This window comes from Salvelinus sp. IW2-2015, linkage group LG19 (genome assembly GCF_002910315.2).
Source record: "Salvelinus sp. IW2-2015 linkage group LG19, ASM291031v2, whole genome shotgun sequence".
NCBI classification, from domain to species: domain Eukaryota; kingdom Metazoa; phylum Chordata; class Actinopteri; order Salmoniformes; family Salmonidae; genus Salvelinus; species Salvelinus sp. IW2-2015.
The window spans coordinates 31,370,391-31,391,402 of NC_036859.1; the positions used below are offsets into that span (position 1 = coordinate 31,370,391).

General features: G+C 42.1%; 1 protein-coding gene across 1 annotated transcript; it reads right to left on the reverse strand.

Moving 5' to 3' along the window:
* Positions 1 to 1,349: 1,349 nt before the first annotated feature.
* Positions 1,350 to 8,391, reverse strand: LOC111979018 (angiopoietin-related protein 4). The gene is made up of 7 exons (XM_024009294.2): positions 7,760 to 8,391; positions 6,590 to 6,700; positions 6,389 to 6,479; positions 3,395 to 3,508; positions 3,149 to 3,244; positions 2,388 to 2,666; positions 1,350 to 2,235 (listed from the first exon to the last, which is right to left on the reverse strand). Exons 1-7 carry the CDS (start codon positions 8,279 to 8,281, stop codon positions 2,051 to 2,053), a joined length of 1,398 nt encoding a protein of 465 aa, XP_023865062.1. The 5' UTR covers positions 8,282 to 8,391; the 3' UTR covers positions 1,350 to 2,050.
* Positions 8,392 to 21,012: the final 12,621 nt, after the last annotated feature.

Below are 21,012 nucleotides of genomic sequence, written 5' to 3' on the forward strand. Positions count from 1 at the left end.
CGAGCTCCAGCTCTGCCCAGTCAAATCTCTTCTCTGTCCTGACACCCCAATGGAAAATTCCCCCCACTTTCAAAATACAGAAATATGTTTCTGTTTTTTGAAAGTTATATATCTTGAAACTTGATTGCTGACATGCAAAACATTTTGGGACTATATCAACAATGGACTAATGAAGCAAATACCAAAATATAGTTTTAGGGTGGAGTTTTTCTTTAAATGATCTCACATATTTAAGGTGTTAAATATGTGTAAAAAAATTACTACTGTCTTTTTGACTGTCTTTTTTYCCCATTTATGAATGTGTTATTCAATGCGTTTCTCTAGGCTTTAGTAGTAAAGGCCAAATTCAATATCTATCAAATCATTTTTTTAAATCATTTTTTTTTACCTAAAGGGGTCCTAAAATGTAAAATCAGATAGCTAAATGATCTGAAGTATGACAGGGGATAAGGAGGCAATCTTTAGTTGCTACATCCATTTTTTGGACTTTTGGACTTATAAATGAATGATATGTACCCATTAATTCTTGAAGAATAGAACGTATAAATGCCTCATGTGCTTAGTTCAACTGTCGTATTCCATCAGAAGCCAAAATATAAGCTTGTTTTACTCCAATGTTTGTAAACAAAGTACAGGGGAAAACACTACATGTGAATCTTCACACATAAAAAAAAATATGTATTTATATATTTCACGTGTTCGACAACCACGTGATTTCTTCATGTGGCCTTTTTGTAAGGGATTTGATACTCAATTCTGGTCATTGGCTCACTTCTGGATTGTATTTCCAGCTGCATCAGTGTGTTTGATCAGAGATCAGACAGAGAATTGGCTGTTTCATGCCAAAGATCATTTTCATTGGCTGGTTCATGCCAAAGATCAGTTTATTTTCTCTTAAAAAAACAACAGCAATTTTACACAACTGGAAAACATGAAATCGACAATATAAATTACAAACAGGCGATAGCAGAAATATATAAAGATTCTTTACAACTTATAAATAAAGAAGGCAAAAAAAAACTCAAGTCATCGACAAGAACACTAGAGAATTTTACAACAAGTTACAGTCAAGGTTCTGAAGAGACAGTCGACATTCATTCATCATACACTAGACAGAAATAGATGATCTGGTCATTTTAAGGACAGTCAATGTGACTGAAGGATAAAACATCTCCACGAGAACACAACAGTGGAGCGTGAGCTTACTTTGATTCAAAATAAAACTGCAGGAAAAGTAGTGTTACATTGTACAGAAGCTGGAATGGTGTTTGCTCCATAGAATCCACCATTGTTGAAAAATACTTCACACACGTTCTGTCTCATTACATCCTGTAATTCTGTAATTATAGTTTACAGTGATTATTTCTTTATATAATGCCTTTGGATAGCTAATGGCATTACTTTCATGTGGAAAAACAACAAATTGTTTCAGTCACCATTTGGTCCATACAATCGGATTAAGAAACTCTCTAGAGCTGCCCCACTTGTACAACTACAGTGTTCATGCTGACAAAACTTTGCTCTAGCTAGAAATCACTGTTAAAACTCTGGGAGAGCTCTTGCATTCAGAAACCACTGTCAGATAGGTCTTAACGTGGAAAATGCTTGGTTTCTTGCAACACAAAAAACATGTTGGAACTCGCCTCATTCTGTTCCATTCATTGATGCAGTCTTAGAGGCCCAGCGTTGCTTTAAACAGTGATTAAGAGTGAGCTCATACCACAGCTGTGGTGAAACACCCTTGCTAACTTTCCACTGCTAGATTCACATGTACATGTACTTCTTAACATCTTAAAGATACATTTATGCATTGTTCGGTTGTGTATCTTGCTGAGAGACTTTAAGACTTTTGAAAAACAGAGAATTGGAAACATGGAGCCCATTCAAGTMCGAGTTATTTTGGTTTTTATAATGGCCTTGGCTCTGTTGGAAGTCTCACTGGGTGAAGCCAGGACTGACTGGGTAGCTTACCCAAGTCATTGACCAACCGCCTCTAACAGTGTTTCAGTTCAAGAGGAGAAAATTTGTCAGAATGCTGAGCGTCTCTCCTCTATGACTTGTTCTCGATCACAGCGGGGGCGATCATCATGACGGTGGTCTTCAGGGGATAGTAGTGGCCACGCCAGGTCTTCCAGAAGACCCCCTGCTTCCTCTGATGCCTCTGCTTGGGAGGAGGGCTCATGAAGTAGCGGCCGTTCAGGTTGGAGCGTCCACAGTTGCTGAACCACCAGCCACCTGGAGAAAGAGAGCAAACATCTGGTTAGATTGGCATTGGTGCTACATTCCCAATTTGAGTCATAGAGAGATAAACAGACTAAATAAATCTTAAATCTTAGATAAAATTCAGCCAAATAGTAACTTTGAACTTTGAAAAAGAGGAGACGTACCAGAGAGGTGTTTGGCGCAGTTGGTGTCGCTCTTCTGGTCATTGTCTTGGTCGCGGGTGGAGAAGGGCAGGCCGGAGGCCTCGGTAGTCAGGGCGCTCTCCAGGTTGCCGTTGGAGGTCTCTTGGATGTGGAGGGCGTAATGGCTCTCCTCCCCGCCCAGACGGATGGGGTACTGGATGGTCTCAGAATCGCCCCTCCAGTCTGAGAACTTAACCTTGAGGATGTAGTCTGTGTCTTTGGCCACGGCRCTCATCTTCTCAAGACCAAGCCAGAACTCACCTAGAGAGAGAGAGAGATCAAAGGAGTTAAAACCTGATCAGTGGCTGTGGTAGCATGTGCAAAGTCTGCATACATGTGTCCAGATATCTCAGTGTCTTCGTTAATTTAAAGGATCTRATCGTAACAGGGCTGGTAATCACTTAATCTAATTTAACAGGAATAGACCATGCGATTTGGTCACTTCTGGCACCTAAAGCCACCAGGGACATTAAAGCTGGAGATTAGATGGTTGTTTATGCCAAACCTGCCATATCAAGATCCATCTGATCCCTCGATCTTGATATCTACAATCCTGTATTAGTGTTAGTATCGCTGCTTGTTAATCAAACTGAACTGGGAGGTTTCGGGTCAAGAGCTCTGTGCTGTACTGTTCTATGCTGTGGATGTGGGTGGTACTGTCCAAACCTCGGTGTGACCTCGCTAGCTAGCTCCAGAGGAATTTATTGAGGGAGATGATAAAAGACAACAGAGGATATATTTACCATTCAGACTGCCAAAGCCGCTCTGGTAGGCCTGCCATAGCTGGTCAAAGTCAACTGAGCCATCCTGGCGCCTCTGGATCACGGTCCAGCCACCTTCTGTAGAGAGGAAAGAGAAAGAGCAGTGGGATTAGTCTTTTTTTTTTTACTACCGCCAACTGTCATTCATGTATGGATACAATATGTTYATAAACTAAGCTATAGAGTAACCTTATACGGTGAGCCAGAATCCTGGCTAACTCCCCTTACCAGTTGTCATTTCGCAGAAGACTTCAAAGGATTGGGAGTTTAATGGCTGAATGGTGTACACTCCGCTGGCCATCTCGCCTCTCAGGAACAGCTCATGGCAGTCTGAGGCCATCTCTGAAAAAAACAAAGACAAAAACACAACACGGTTCACAAACTGTTCTCCCACACCTCGTATCTCAAGACAGTATCAGTACACGTCGTCAAGGTCTGTGTTCTAACAGTGCCTTGGCCTTTCCCCTTCGCTGGCACAAATATTCTATTTATAAATGACTCATTCAACTAGAAAACAAAAACTCTGGTTTCTTATCTCGAGTGCCTTGAACAGCAGCCAACACAGAGCTTGTTTGTGAGCTATGGGGCAAAAGTCCACCCTGCCTCTGACAACTCCACTTGTTTTCTACTGAGGGAATTCACACTTGTGTGTATGGAAGTGGGGGTTTGGTGGGTCCAAGCAGAAGTAGTCACTTAAGTCAAATATTACTGTTTTTTAAATATTATTTTGTAGGGACATTATTGCATAACATGTTTACCTTTCACTTAATAACTAGGTCAGATGTTCAGGAATCAGGATACATCTGGTTTCCCTATCTAGGATCCCTATCATTGGCTTCTTCATTGTAGCTCTCCAGGTCTGTGAATGCTGAATGTTTGCCCATAAAGAGGCCTTATCGTGAAGTGGGTTTATTAGTAATTGTAAACCTAACAAAGCTCAAGAGTTAATGTGTTGTGCCCTAGTCTGACCTGCCCGGAACAAAAGAGAGCTTAGTAGCGATTGGTTGCTGTGCACATGAGGTAGAATGAGATAGAGACAGCCAGGCAGCATAAACAAAAGGTATGGGGGGCCCAGTGGCTGTCATGTGCCTGATGAGGCATGAGATGGTGCACAACCTTAATGTTTTCCAGAAAAGGGTTCAAGTTTATATGATGCCGACTTGATAGATACTGCATACGTTCATCGGCTATGATGCTCTTTATAAGCAACAATCGCCTAAGTAAATATTTTAATTGATTTGGAGCCAATCAATCGATATTGGTTTTGGTTTGATTGATATTGATTTGACTTGGTTGCTATTGAACAAACACAAGAGCAGACAACGGGACCCCAATGCATCACTCTACTGGAATAACCCGGGGCGAAGCATGAWCTCTATTGATTAGTGGTGCGTGGTTGTGGTCGCGGTTTGCCTTGGGGTCAGGGGTTCCTCTCAACTTTGGCACACTTCTCATTCAGCTATGGCCAGAGAAGCAAGGGTCTACAGGGATGGGGAGCGGGGAAGAAGGGATGGAGGAGGGGAAAAGAGGRACTTTTGACTACTCTGATAGATCTGGGGGAAAGGTTGCACATTCTTGAGGGATATACCACTGTTTTATGGTGAGAGGGAAAAATGGGAGGGCTGGAAGAAGGGAGCAAGGAGGTATGCAGTCAGTGCCTTCAAAACAAGAAAGGATGTGTGTACAAAGTTCACCAGACTAAATTAAACCGCCTCCTTTTCCTTGCTTTCTTTCATGACTTTTTCTGGCTCTGGGCCAAATGACCTAATCTGAGGAACATACACTCTTAATAAAAAAGGGTTCCAAAAGGGTTCTTTGGGTGTCCCTATAGAGAAACCTTTAATGTTCCAGGTAGAACTCTTTTGGGTTCTATGTAGAACCCTCTGTGTAAAGGGTTCTACATGGAACTCAAAAGGGTTCTACCTGGAACCAAAAGGGTTCTCCCTGGAACCAAAAAGGTTCTCCTGGAACCAAAAAGGGTTCTTCAGAGGGTTCTCCTATGGGGACAGCCGAAGAACCCTTTTAGGTTCTAAATTTGCAAAAAGTCCCCCTCCTCCGCCCCAAGCTCCATCAGATTTGTGAGTTATCCCTCTGTGCTGGGGCTGTGACCCTGAGTTAACACTGTCCGAGACAGCTGAACTATCCCCCAATTGGAGTCCAGCCAGATGACTTGTTTCTTTTATAGAATTCCTGAAATCCTGCTGACGTCAGAATTTGCTGAGAGACGACTCATTGTGTTCTGCTGGGTGACTGCATCTCACAATTCTGGGCCTGTGGGTTCACCTTTCACCTACTTTCCTCAGTGGCTATCAGACAGTGTGAAATAGTGTAAAACTCACTATTTAGATAGAACCACAAGTCATGTTGCTTTTGATTGAGAGAGCGATAATTTACTTGTTTTAACAGGCAATATACTGAAACGGTATGTATAACAATGTTACTTTYTTTTTCAATCAACTCTGAGTAGGTCAATCACATATCTGACCAACATCCATAAAGTGACATGGTTCGCATAGGTCACATTCAGAGTTAAATCATGACTCACATATCCTGTATAGGCCTATTGATTCATTCATATCCCTCAATGCTGACTTTTTAGTGAGACCAGACCCCAGCTAAAGCACTAAACAGGAACTTGCCATGAGTTAATCATTGTTCCATTGCCAGAAATCCTGGAACTAGTGTCTGAACTTTTCCCTACTTGGCCATGATCAAGCTCCATACAGCACTGATGAAAGCCCACATTATGAGCTGGCCACAGTAGTACAGTTCAGATGTTAACAGCTGTCTGGTTTGGGTGTAGGTCGAGGACATCATGATCACTTTTACAATTACTGTATTAAGTAAGACAGTGTGTAACCTAACTCAATTGACACTTCCTACTGTGATCTTTTTCTTTATACTGTGAATATATTATATTTACTGTGAACCCAATGAAAGCGTTCCTTCAGACAAGTAATGTACATTTTCAGTCATTGGTAGGTGCATTAATTGGCATGGCCAATCACCTGTGCGTAATATTTCGCGGGCTTTGGGCAGATAGATGCGCGCGGGCAATTATCTGATAAWTACAGTCAATCCTTCACGTCATTTAGAGGGAACTCCAGTTAAACTTGATGTTTTAAGCCTCGTRTTGTCTCAAAGTAGATGGCATGGGAGGTCAGTATTTGTCTGGGCGTCAATTTAAACAACGGATTTGACATGAAGCTTGGCTTTACTTACCGATGGGTGAGTCGCGCTGCTCAATGCTGCCATTTTGAACGGTCTCTTCTGGTTTACGCCTGAATGCTGGTCTCTCTTTTTTCAGCTGAATCTGAGTGAGCAAGGAAAACGACGTTTTAAATAAATAATAATATATAATAGCCTCATGAATTGTTTAAATAATTATACATGGGTCAGTGATATTCACAAAATGTTTCATACCTGGTGTTGCAGGGTCCTGATGCGCACGTTCTGCTTTTCAAGTTTATCTTGCTGGAGTTGGATTCTGTTGACCAGGTCATCAATACGTTTATTCTGAGCTTCCAGCATCCACTGAAAGAAAACAGACAGGTACCCTGTTAGTCTTTCTCCTGTGACATAATTTTAAGTAGCCTATGTTTCTTATAACATAGGAATAGCCCACCACAAAGGCGATATTGTGATCTGTGTTTTTAGACTATAACATATAGACTACTATGTGCTTGTGCTTTGAATCGGGCCGCATTTCACATAGCCTATCCGAGCACRTTCAACAGCTTTTGTAATTTCCAACCMGGTAGTTTGGTTAAATAATAACTTKGGGGTTTCCATCCCACAAAAAAAGTCAATGTCAGAACAAGAAATTCTCTTTTTACTTTTCAGGTCCTATAGCAGCTCCACGTGATCTTTAAATCAAGAGTGACATTTTCCTCAACTGGGCTATGTTCCAAATATCATKGTTTAAAAATCATTCACACATTCTGAAACGAATGGGTGCATTTCCTTTGTCTGGCCAACGTTTAGCACGTAGTCCACGCACTCCAGCACAATAAACACACCCACTGGCATGCCTTCAGACATTGCTTCAGGCTGAATATCTTTAAGTCCCTTTGAGTCAATGTAAATAATCCCAGAACTGTTCTTGTCCATCAAAGTGCATCTATTGTCCCCCTCCAGTTGTTCCTCTGAACATCAGCAAATAGGCCATTTGCCAAACTRTTATGCATGACTAATGTAGGAGAAAGTATAATACTAGTAGCCTACTGTAATACACATTATTTAATGTTAATCAATTAATCTATTTGCTGTGGTGTTTTGTCATGTTATCGCAGTAAATTAATAGTAAATTAATATGCCAGGCTGCTCACTGCAAAAAGCATTGTATGGTAATGCTTCATACAACTGAAGCAATCAGAATTGAAGTGATCAGAAATTAATGGATACAATGGCAACTGCAGAGAAGTAAACTCACAAAAGGGGAGACATGCAGCAGTTAGCTTACAGTCTGTCTTGTCATTAATCACTTTTTATCTCAAGTCATTTGCTTCCCTTTACACCAAATGCACAATTGTATCATAGCTTATTTTCCAAACACAATGAATGACCAAATAGAGTCATGGATTCCCTCCTTACCTGAATGATGCGTGCATCGCTGTAGTTGCCTGAGTTGCCTATGTTCATGTCGGGCAGCCCCTCTCCCTGCAGCATGCCATCYATCTTCTCCTCCAGCTTGTTCATCCTCTCATCCACCCTCTTCCTCTCCTGCTGCATCTCCTCTGTCTTCTCCCTCAGCTCGGCCGTCTCGTTGAGCACCTGGACCTCCATGTCCTCCAGCCCCCGGGCCTTGGACTTCAACACCTCGCCCTCCGCCTGCAGCCTCTGGCTCTCCTTGCCCAGGTCCGCTGCAGTGCCGTTGAAGACCTTCAGCTTGGCAGTGATGTCCCTCATCTGGCCCTTGGTTTTGTCCACATGCTCCTTGAGGCCTTGGCCTAGCTGGAGCAGGCCATGGGCGATCACATTCACGTCGTCCCACGCTGCATACTGCATCTTTTTCTCCTTCCCGCTGGTGGCCGAGCCTCCTCTCCTCTCGAAGGGGTTGCCGGTGGCCATCAGAATGACCAGGCACAGAGTCAGGGTTGCTAGTATTGTCTTCATTGTTGCCTGCTTTCCTTTGTTTGTTCGTTGGCTCAAGTTCTTGGTCGTTTTTTTGTCAGGTGGTTTGCAGAAGCACCCTTCTCTTTCCAGTTCTTTGCTTGAGCTCAAGATCCTACCTCTCTGTGCAGAGCACGTTGGTTTTATACTTTCAGAGCCCTTCAACTCCAGCAGGCTGGCTGATCTGATTGGCTGGCCMAGCAGAGGGGGAAGAGCTGCTCTCAGGTTTCTCCCCCGCTCAGTTAACTCTTTATGTCAAGCGAAGGYGTGAGAGGGGAGCACGTGATGTAACAATGAAGCCAATTTCATCACTACCTGTAAAATACGGTAAACAAAGAGATTTCAATCAAATTATTGCACATTGACATGCACAGCTATACAATAAAAGACAGCTTTATGTGCAAACACATYTAACTACTGTCACCATAATGTTTCTACTTTCACTATACTGTCTCTATCATTCAGTACCCAGAAAAGGGGTTCAGACATGTCAGTGCACTTACATTGACAATCACACAGCTGTATGGTAAAGGATAGATTAACTCACTTTGTGTGATAAACATGATGATGTAACAAAGAAATGGTTGATATCACTTCAAACACGAGAGGAAAGCCTATGCTGATTGATACTTTACACCGGTTACTTTGCTGTTGATAATGTTATTGTTATGGTGTGATAATGCTATGATAACGTTACGGTGCAATAATGTTGCGGTAACATAATGTTGCGGTAACGTCACAGTGCGATAATGTTGTGATAATGTTATGACAACGCTATGGCGTGATGTCGTTGGGATAATGGTAGGATAACGGTACAGTGGGATAATGTTACGATAATGTTACAGTGTGCTAATGCTGCGATAATGTTATGGTGTGATAATGTTATGACAATGTTATGGTGTGACTTGAACATAATATAAAAAAGTTACCATTACTTTCTATAAAGAGGTTAGGTAGTTATTACAGGTAAAGCTAAGTGTATGTTATTTTCCGAAACGCTTAAAAATCGGATTATTTATGTGTATGTACATTGGATGGTGCCCACATTGATCGTGCCCCCACTTATAAATATTTTGGCATCTGGATTGACGAAAAGGTATGTTTCAAAAAGCATATTGATGAGTTAGTTAAGAAGTTAAGAATTAAAGAATAAGGATCGGCCCCTTTTATTCAAGTTTTGCCTAAAATGACATACCCAAATCTAACTGCCTGTAGCTCAGGCCCTGAAGCAAGGATATGCATATTCTTGGTACCATTTGAAGGGAAACACTTTGAAGTTTGTGGAAATGTGAAAGGAATGTAGGAGAATATAGCACATTAGATCTGGTAAAAGATAATACAAAGAAAGAAACAAAAGTTTTTTTGTACCATCATCTTTGAAATGCAAGAGAAAGGCCATAATGTATTATTCCAGCCCATGTGCAATTTAGCTTTTGGCCACTAGATGGCAGCAGTGTATGTGCAAAGTTTCAGACTTATCCAATGAACCATTGTATTTCTATTCAAAATGTTGTATCAAGACTGCCCAAATATGCCTAATTTGTTTATTAACGTCACGACTTACACCGAAGGTGGTTCCTCTCCTCCCGGCGTCGCCGGCCTACTAGCSATCACCGATCCATTTTTATTTTTCCGTTTGTTTTGTCTTTGGTTCATTCACAMCTGGTTTTCATTTGCTTTAACTTCTGTGTGTATATTTACCCCTGTTTCCCGCTTAGGTTTGTGTGGGATTATTTTCATGTTGCTCGTTGAGGTTTTCCTCAGTTTATTTACTGGTGTACAGTGTTGTAGGAAAAGTAAGGAGCGTTGTTTTTTCTCCTTCCGTGAGTGACTGTGTGTTCCTATGTCTTGGGGGTTTATTGGTATTGTACCTGACCCATTTTTGGACTTGCTTATTAAAGACGCTACTTTGACATCTCTGCTCTCCTGTGCTTGACTACCTTAGCTACCTCAGTACAAAGCCGCAACAATTAATAACTTTTCATGTTCAAAACTGCACTTTCCTCAAACAATAGAATGGTATTCTTTCACTGTATTAGCTACTGTAAATTGGACAGTGCAGTTAGATTAACAAGAATTTAAGCTTTCTGCCAATATCAGAAATGTCTTTGTCCTGGGAAATGTTCTTGTTACTTACAACCTCATGCTAATCGCATTAGCCTACGTTAGCTCAACTGTCCCACAGGGGACCCACCAATCCCGAAGAAGTTTTAAAGGAATAGGGCATAGCTTTCATTAAATAGCAGAAAACAAACAATTCAGTTGACATTTATGCTCGTTATAGATTATGTCGATATCGTCTAATGAATGCAGCTGCCACTGTATTGAAGCCAGTGGACGCAGTTAATAATAGCACACACTAGACATCAATGCTTTCTGTATCAGAAWGTAGGCTGTCCGGCCTCCTGAGTGGCGCAGTGGTCTAAKGCAYTGCATCGCAGTGCTAGCTGTGCCACCAGAKACTCTGGGTTCGAGCCCAGGCTCTGTCGCAGCCGGCCGCGACTGGGAGGTTCATGGGGCGACGCACAATTGGCCTAGCGTTGTTCGGGTTAGGGAGGGTTTGGCCAGTAGGGATATCCTTGTCTCATCGCGCACTAGCGACTCCTGTGGCGGGCCGGGCGCAGTGCGCGCTGACCAGGTCGCTAGGTGTACGGTGTTTCCTCCGACACATTGGTGCGGCTGGCTTCCGGGTTGGATGCGCGCTGTGTTAAGAAGCAGTGSKKCTTGGTTGGGTTGTGTTTTGGAGGACACATGGCTCTCGACCTTCGTCTCTCCCGAGCCCGTACGGGAGTTGTAGCGATGAGACAAGACAGTAACTACTAACAATTGGGGAGAAAAAGGGAAAAAGAAAGTAAGCTGTCCRTCTTTGAAGTCTCGTAGATCGATGAATTGCGMTATTTTTGTTTATAAAGCCCTCTTACACAAACTTCCACCGTACCTCACTTCATTGTTGTGAGCTATCAAGACTCGGTCTCAGGGAAGGATAACTAGAGATCCCTTCGATCTCCACTGAGTCAGGGAAGGATAACTAGAGATTCCTTCGATCTCCACTGAGTCAGGGATGGGTGACTCTGGAGATTCCTTCGATCTCCACTGAGTTAGTTAATTCTGCTTTTAGTTTTTTAGCACCTTGTGGAATAATCTACAACTGGATGATTTGTTCCCTCGAGGGCAATTCATAATATGAAACATAGCTTTTTGTCAATCCAGATGCCCAAATATTTATTWTGGCCGATTGAGGACCTTTTTACTGAAGAATGTGTTTGTTTTCTTTGATTGTGTTTTGTATCTCTGTTTTGCTTTTCGTAGCGCATTGATGTGTATATTTTGGTGAATATTTCTTTAATTACAGCGCTCTTCTGTAAAAGAGATTTTGGTCTCAGCATGATAAAGGGTTTTTGATACACAAGGCTTTAATAGCTCAAAATGTTACATTGCATATAAATGTGCATAGATAATAATTTGACAAAATATATCCAGTGTGTGAATAAACATTCTGTCTTGCATCCTCCATAAAGAAAAATAACTGATTGTACTTTGTTAAATGAAGTCCAGCCAGGTCTATAATTATTGGCACCTATAATACAAAAACTGAGCTATATTGTATGCTAAAAAAWATATATATATTTTCATGTAATCTGACCATAGCACCGGTTCCAATCCAAGTGCCAATGCCGCTTATCAAACTCCAGGCAGTGCTGTGGTCAAATGACAYGATAATAGATATCTTTGGCTACGCACACCAGTGGAGGGTTTGGCGTTGAAAAACAGAAGCATACCTCATACGGTAAAATATGGTGGTGGATCTTTGATGTTATGGGGCTATTTTGCTTCCACTGGTCCTGGGGCCCTTGTTAAGGTTTTGCCAATAATTATGTATCTGACTGTACTTCTTAATAAACTGAATATCATTTCAAGTCTAGATTTGTTTTGAAACCAGTACAGAGAAAACACGGAGAAAAAGCTATTTGAGCCAGCCTAATTGTACGGCTGGGATAAATTGAAGCCGGTTGCGTTTGTGTGAAGTCACTGGCACTGTGTTGGACGTCAGGAGGGACGTGCTGTATGATTTGGCCTGAGGTGCTCCTCTGTTAGACTTGCTGTGAGGTAGGAGCAGTGTGAGAATTAGGGGAAAGTTCACGCATAGAAAATGCCCAAGTTAAGGCAATTCCCAACATTCAGATTTAACACCCGTGCTGGAAGCACGGGGAGCACGTAGGCGATTCATGACCTGGGGCCAGACCACAAAGAAAAGGAGTTAACCCTCTCTTGTCTGCACCGGAGGCTAAGTAGGTGAAAGGTAACCGGCAGATTTTTTACTGTGCTTGGCAGGGAAAATCACTGCAGTTGGAACTATAAATCATTACTAACGCTGCTGAAATTTAACAAACATCTGTTAGTTTGATTAAGGATCAGGGTGTTTATGAAGACAGTCAAAGAACAATCATTTTTATACAAAAATAGTATTTTGTTGCCCAATCTTAGGAAGGATATAGATTTACTCGTACTTTTTGTACGACTTGCCTAAGCCAAATGAGTTATCAAATAACATTTATAAGGTCAGAGTAACTGACAGAGACTAGTTGAATGGAAACAGATGTGTTGCTGAAGGCTTTTGAAGAGCCGGAAAAGCTGACAATTATTTGTCTGTGGCAGGAACATGCAAGAAAGAACATTGTAGCCTATCCACAAACGTGCAGTCATACTGTATCTCAGGACTAGTAATATTGAATAATGTTAACACAAATTGAACTAAAATACTCACTGGTTACTGATTTTAAATGGAAGGAATGTGCATGAGCTTCTGGGACATTACCGATGGAGTGAGGAGGGGTCCTTGGAATTTGGGGGTGTAAAAGACAGCGGTGCTTTAGGGGACTGGAAGGGTCCCCAAGCCTTCCACTCCCTTCCTGCTGGAGCATGCAAACCAAGCCATGACTTGGCCTGCTGATGTCTGAGAAACGGCAGGTTTTCTGGAAGCCAGATGGGAGAGGAAGTTGCCCACTACTTACTGTTTGAACATGTAGTTATGCTAGTGTTTCACTGATAGTGTGACTGACAGACTGTGTCACGAACCACAGAATGTTCTAATAAGGGTCATTCAGTCAATGTTAAATGTTGGCTTTAAATATGTTTTACAGATGTTACTATATTGCCTATATTTAGATAGTTTCTTATTTGGGGATGTTTAATCCCCATGGGTACAATATATTTTTGTCAGTGATTGAGAGAGGAATGACACAAAAGACAGCTGCAATAAGTCAACCTTTCCTGTCTTGGAAATGTCAGTTTGTTACTACAGTGTAATTACCATTCCACAATGAAACATGTACTTTGAATTAATACCTCAAGCCCTGTTTTTATCATAAGTGACTGTCAGAGTGTAATGGTTAAGTTGTTTCCATGAACAATCACCTTACTCTTTAACATTGTTGTCCCTAACCAAACAAGATTCTATTGATTTCAGTGTTATTTACATTATGGAAGAGAACCAGCATACACAATAAAAACCAAGGAAGGAAGGACTCAATATTCTCTGTCAATAGTTATATGCAGGACATTCCTAGGAGACTGGCTAAACAGGGGTTTTAACTAAGAAAGTCAACGATGCTGGAGGCTATGGGAATCTGGCGCCTTCCAGCCGTCTGTGACTGATCATCACTGGAACCACACCTACAGCTGCTTATTAAATTCCAAAATGGCCGCTCTCTCAGAATGACGACCTTTTACCTAGATTCTAAATGCAGAACATCTGTATGGCCCACTGAAGTCCAACAGTCATTCACATATAGGGAAGGATGGATACCACATGCTCAAAATGAATGTTGAAATGGTGGACCATGGTTTCCATGGATATGAGATTGTCTTTATTTGTTTAAACTTTGTTTCCACATTTTTACACATATTTATTTTTTTCCCTTACAATGTACACTGGACAAACTGTTCAAAAATAACATCTTATATTAGAATTGAGTAACTAAAGAAATGAATTGATATTCAATGGATGGAATCACTCCATTGGATTCATCCTCCTAATTTCTGTCAGATGACTAATGCTGTATTGTCAGGAGGTGTCCTACCTAGGTATGTAGCTAAATATACAGAAAGCTGCCAAAATAAAGGACACACCAACATAAAGTGTCTTAATAGGGCATTGGGCCACCACAAGAGCTTCCATTTTTTATTTAACCAGGGAAGTCGCTCTGGATAAGAGCGTCTGCTAAATGACTTAAATGTAAATGTAAAGTCAGTTAAGAACAAATTCTTATTTACAATGACGGCCTACCCCGGCCAAACCCTATGGGACTCCCAATCACGTCCGGTTGTGATACAGCCTGGAATTGAACCAGGGTCTGTAGTGACACCTCAAGCACTGAGATGCAGTGCAGACCACTGCACCACTTCAATGCGCCTTGGCATAGATTCTACTATTGTCTCTATTGGAGAGATGCGACAACATTCTTCCATAAGAAATTCCATAATTTGTTGTTTTGTTGATGGTGTTGGAAAACACTGTCTCAGTTGCCACTCCAGAATCTCAAATAAGTGTTCAATTGRTTTGAGATCTGGTGACTGAGACACACACACCCTTTAAACCCCCTATGCTCCTTTGAGACCCTGTTTCAGAGTCAGTCTCTTCTAGCCATGGTAGCCAAAATAATGGGCCACTGGGYGTTTATATACATTATCCAAAGCATGATGGGATGTTAATTGCTTAATTAACTCAGGAACCATACCTATGTGGAAGTACCTGCTTTCAATATACTTTGTATCCCTCATTTACTCATATGTTTACTTTAATTTGGCAGTAGTACGGGTAGTATGTTTGTCTCGTGACGACAAGACGTAACATCTCCTTCCTGAGTACTTGCAGTGGCTCTGCATTCAATGATGTTGGAAGCAGTTTATGGTAGATAAATTAACATAAAATTATCTGKCAACTGCTCTGGTGGACATTCCTGCAGTCAGCGTGCCAATTGCACGCTCCCTCAAAACCTGAGACATCTGTGGCATTGTGTTGTGTGACAGAACTGCACAATTTAAAGTGGCCTTTTATTGGCCTTTTGCACCTGTGTAATGATCATGCTGTTTAACCAGCTTCTTGATATGTCACACCTGTCAGGTGGATGGATTATCTTGGCAAAGRAGAAATGCTCACTAACAGGGATATAAACAAATTTGTGCACCAAATTTGAGAGAAATAAGCTTTTTGTGCATACGGAAAATGTCTGGGATTTTTTATTTCAGCTCATGAAACATGGATCCGACACTTTACATGTTGCGTTTATATTTCTGTTTGTGTATTTCATGTATGATGCTACACATAATTGTTGATGGGATAACTACCCAATCATTTTATTATTTTGTTGTCTAGTATAGGATCGATGGATGATCTCATTTGCTCATTTTGTAAATGAAAAACATCCTAAGATTACAAAACTGTTGTTCAGGTTCAAATGGCACATGGCGTTCTGGTGAGTCAGTGCTCATTTTGTGGTGCTGGGAATACAAAAACATTTACACAGGCAGCCCAATTCTGATCATTTCCCCCCTAATTGGTCTTTTGACCAAGCACATCAGATCTTTTCACATAAGTTATTTTTCAGAGCTGATCTGATTGGTCAAAATACCAATTAGTGAAAGAAAAGATCAGAATTGGGCTGCCTGTGTAAACGCATATATCACTCCTCTCCTCTCCTCTCCACCATGATAGCTGATGTGTGGTGAGCGTTCTGGCACAAAATGGTTGCCGTGTATCACCCAAATGGGTGCTAGACATTGGTGGTGGAAGAGGTGAGTTTCCTACCTTACTATGCAAACCGCTTTGAGAACCTACTGTAGGTGGAAATATAAATGCAATCAATTATTATTACTGATACAAACGTGCAGAGCTAATTGGGGATATTTTAGTACCGGTAAATTTATTATTTGCATAGTGTAAGTTGGAGGGTCATGCAAGGAAAAGCACACTCCTGCCCTCTTGTAGCAGTAATCCATGCCAATGTATACAAAAATTCGGAAGAGGCCGAGGGGCCGCATCCGTGGTTGTCCCACTGCTCTATCCTCAGTCTAAATACCACATCACATTCAAGCCAGGACTGGTTTTCCCCTCATCCCGAGAGATGAGAAATATTTAATATGACTGCTGCGTACTCGGCACCTCCCAAGCAGCAGTGGATAGAGAAAGGATTTCCTGTGAGGGCTCAGCAGATGCTGTCTATCTTGGATGGGAACGGTCCCCGGTGTATAGGAACCCACCTCAGAGACACGCTCTTCAACGTTTGACCGCTGCTTCTTTATGAGTTCATTGTGCCAAACTTCCTCTCAGATTTGCTTTTGTAACCTCTTGTGCACCTCCTACTAAAGTCCATATGTGAGGCATGTAACATGCTCCGTTCTTTAAAGATGTAACCTAGGTCACAGAATATGTACAGTACATACACTGAGTGTACAAAACATTAAGAACACCTGCTCTTTCCATGACATAGACTGACCAGGTGGATTCAGGTGAAAGCTATGATCCCTTATTGATGTCACTTGTTAAACCTACTTCAATCATTGTAGATGAAGGGGAGGATACACGTTAAAGAAGGATTTTTAAGCCTTGAGACAACTGAAACATGGATTGTGTATGTGTGCCATTCAGAGGGTGAATGGGTAAGACAAAATATCTAAGTGCCTTTGAACGGGGCATGGTAGTAGGTGACAGGCGTACTGGTTTGTGTTAAGAATTGCAACGCTGCTGAGTGTTTCACTCTCAACAGTTTCCTGTGTGTATCAAGAATAGTCCACCACCCAAAGGACATCCATACAACTTGACACAACTGTGGGAAGCATTGGAGTCAACATGGGCCAGCATCCCTGTCGAATATTTTCGACACCTTGTAGAGGTGAACAGAATAATCCAAATTTAACCGTATAGGATATCTTTTCAGTTTTTAACATAGGAAATATAAGGATAAGAGTGTATTCATATTCGCAATACTTGTCTAAACTCTGGGAGTACTGACATGACGTTGCATACAATTATGTAAAAAGAAACACAATGATACTTATAACGTTGCAAAATACCAAAACGGTGCAACATCTTAATATGAATAATATAGTACCATACCACCCTTCTTTCACACAGCTTACTATGCCATGTGCCTCAGCAGAATGTGCCTGTCAGCCTGCCCTTCTCTGTCCTTACATGCCATCACCTCACACACCTTAGCTAAGAATAATTATGATTCATAATAGTGATTACAACTCTTTGTATAAAAGCCATACGAAGTCTGAAATCATTCCAAAAAGTGCATGTGCATTTTGAGTGACCTCTGTCTTTTTGATACTCAACGGTTAAAGAAATGTTGACCCAATGCATCTATGGAGGGTTTTGAAAAAAGACGATGCGTTTTCTGGTAAGATAGCACAAAGTCATTTTTTCTCTCCCCAATTTCGTGGTATCCAATGGGTAGTTACAGTCTTGTTGCAACTCCCGTAAGGACCCTGGAGAGGCAAAGGTCAAAATCCRTGCTTCCTCTGAAACACAACCCAACCACACTGCCCACTTAAACCAGAAGTTAGCCGCACCAATGTGTCGGAGGAAACACCGTACACCTGGCAACCATGTCAGCATGCACTGCTCCCGGCCCTCCACAGGAATTCGCTAGAGCGCGATGGGACAAGGACATCCCCTCCAGCCAAACCCTGCCCTAACTCAGACGACGCTGGGTCAATTGTGCACCAGGCTCCCGGTCGCAGCTGGCTGCAACAGAGCCTGGACTCGAACCAGGATCTCTAGTGGCACAGCTAGCATTGCGAGGCAGTGCCTTAGACCACTGCGCCACTCGGGAGGCCACAAAGTAATTATTAGCTAGTTATTAGGTAATATGCATTTTACCAATTAATTTCTAAGTATAGACCAGCTAAATAGCAAACTATAAAATAAAGGCATTTCTGAAACTAATCTGGCGCCCCTTTTGGATCCCACACTCTGATCAAACATACCGCGTAGCTGGATGTCGGCCCTGTGACCCTCTTGGTGGTATTTGCACAGGTCATGTTTGGCTGCCAAATAGATGCAATGGCTGTGTGCACAGCAGCGATGCTCTGTCCCAGGGTCACCTCCAATGTCACTGGCTGATTCATTAAGGGATGACACAGGTTTGGTATGCCTGAACATGGCAAGGGCCAATTCAGCATGCACCCTGCATGCTCAGAGGTACCCCCAGTAAGCATGGGCAACAGCTGTTCTTCAGGTCGGTTGTGTCAAGGTGCCAAAATGCCCAGGGTTTACTGGCATGCTTACTGGAAAACATGCTTACAAGACAAAGTGAGGGTAGATAGTGTGTGGGTGTTATAACTCAAGTTTAACACAAGCARGTAGCCTAACGGTTAACCACTTTGGGYCAGTAACTGAAAGGCTGCTGGTTCGAATCCCTGAGTTGACTAAATTAAAAATCTGTTGATGTACYGTTGAGCAAGGCATTTAACCCTAGTTGCTCTGGATAAGAGTGTTGGCCAAATCAGGGTTTCCCAAACTTGGTCCTGGGGCCCCCCCTGGGTGCATATTTATTATTTCATCAGGCCTTTTATTATTAGCCTTTATTAGTGCTAGGGCAAAACCCCCAAATCTGTGCTAAATTACAAAAATGTACTGTAAAATGTAAATGTTGGTGTCTTTTCATGTTCCAGCTTCTTAGAAAGAGGAGAGATGAAGATTCTGCTGGTTGCATACATACACATAGACAGCACAGAAGGTTGGTGGCACCTTAATTGGGGAGAACGGGCTCGTGGTAATGGCTGGAGCGGAATCAGTGGAACGGTATCAAATACATCAAACACATGGTTTCCATGTGGTTGATGTCATTCCATTTGCGCTGTTCCGAACATTATTATAGACAGGAATATGATCTAGGGAGGTTTTCCTAGCCACTGTGCTTCTACATCTGCATTGCTTGCTGTTTGGGGTTTTAGGCTCCAGGCAGTGCAGAGGACACAGTTCATCGGCTTCATCACAGCAGTGTTTACTAAAGAAGAGAGGCTTTTTTTTACACTCCCCATAGCACAAAAACAGGTCTAACAATAACAGCAACATGTCTGACCCTGCCTTGTGGCTCCAACAGGCAGTCGCTCTTTGCACCTGCTATTTGCACTGCTACTTTGTTGCCACTTTGTTGAGTAGTGGGAATTGTGGGAAACTGATCCAACATATGCGACGTGGAGGACTGCACCTTTGAAAATAAATGGTTCTAGATTTCATTGACTTATGGAATGCTATTTGTATGAGCTAGTGAAAAGTGAAAAGTCTGAGTGCTATGAGGAAATTATTTGTTTCTGTGGCTGGTGTTGTAGTCCTAAAGCGTTCTTTCTCATTCCTACTGTGTTATGGTCACAGTAATCTCGGTTAACCCAGATCTAAAGTCTTGGTCAGACACTCTATTAATTTCTGGGTCCATACTTGTTAAGAGAAGAGATAGAACACGGATTGGAACCAGAACGAAGAGCTTCAGCCTCTCTCTTTGCAAGTTAGGGACAAGTCTATGGGCAAAATGTCCCCTCCCCTTCCGAAATTCGAAAGATACTAACACCTGCGAAATCTTGATTTGTCCAAAGCAACGGAACTAATGGTGCTAGTTGTCTCATGCATCACGTTGTGATGACAGATCTACGGTAACATTTATGTTTACGTAGTSTGTCCACTAGAGATTATGGTCACACATGTTGAGGACATACACACGTTCTCTTCCCCATTGTTAATGTCCTTCTCATGCACACAGGATCGACGTTGGCAGCTTTAGGCTGAAGTTATTTTCAGGTTATTGGGCTAGTAAAAGTTCACCACATCCTAATTTGGAATTTTCTGTGCATGACGTCAATGGAAATTAGTGTTCCTTTCCTCTGTTTTTGTTTCTTTTTGTCTTTCGACTTAATTAATGTGCTTTGCTTATGCCCCCAATCTGTTTGAACTTGGACTCCCTCTTGGAGCTTAATTTCAACAGGTCGTGCTGCAATTAGTGGCAGGAAATGGATGCTCTGTGCTTAAGGGTGCACTGCAGTTTAGAGAAGCAGTGAATGTCCGCTAGTTACCTCGGAGGTGATTGTCTGAAGGCCTTTCTCTGTGGTCCCAAGGGCCCCATTAGTAAATGTGAGCACCTTGACCGGGGTCAGTGTCAGGGCAGTAAATCAGAGGCCCCTCTTCCCCACGAGGTACCCTGACCCGACCACAGCACGTCCTGCTACACAGCATGAGGGGTGGGGGGGGGCTATCCTTAAGCCAACCTGTTTGTCGTGCCAAGTGTCTGATGAAAACTTTTCATAATCACCCCTAGCGTAGTGGCCATCTATTGGTCGGATGAAGCTAGTCTTACATAAATGAATCTCCATTTGACAATCTTCATTAGACAATCGTCATTGTACATCATGACTTTTAATTAAGTCTCCAAGGTCTGTGATACAATAGTTAGATAAAGCATAGGGTGTACAACATTGGTTAATCAAGGGCCAGAGTGTGGGCCTAAGCTGTTTTTGTTTGCTATTGCCTTATAATTACGTTGAAGCTTGGGCAACCAGTTTTGTGGACTGCTATTAAATCTAATGAATTGCCAAGGACAAAAGAACAGGAGTTGTACCTCTGAATGTACAAACCTCATATGCAGAGAGCACAGTAAACATTACTTCACGAGATAACTTGTCTCAACAAGTACATCAGCTCCAGCGGTCGGCATTCTATTGTTGACTATGACATA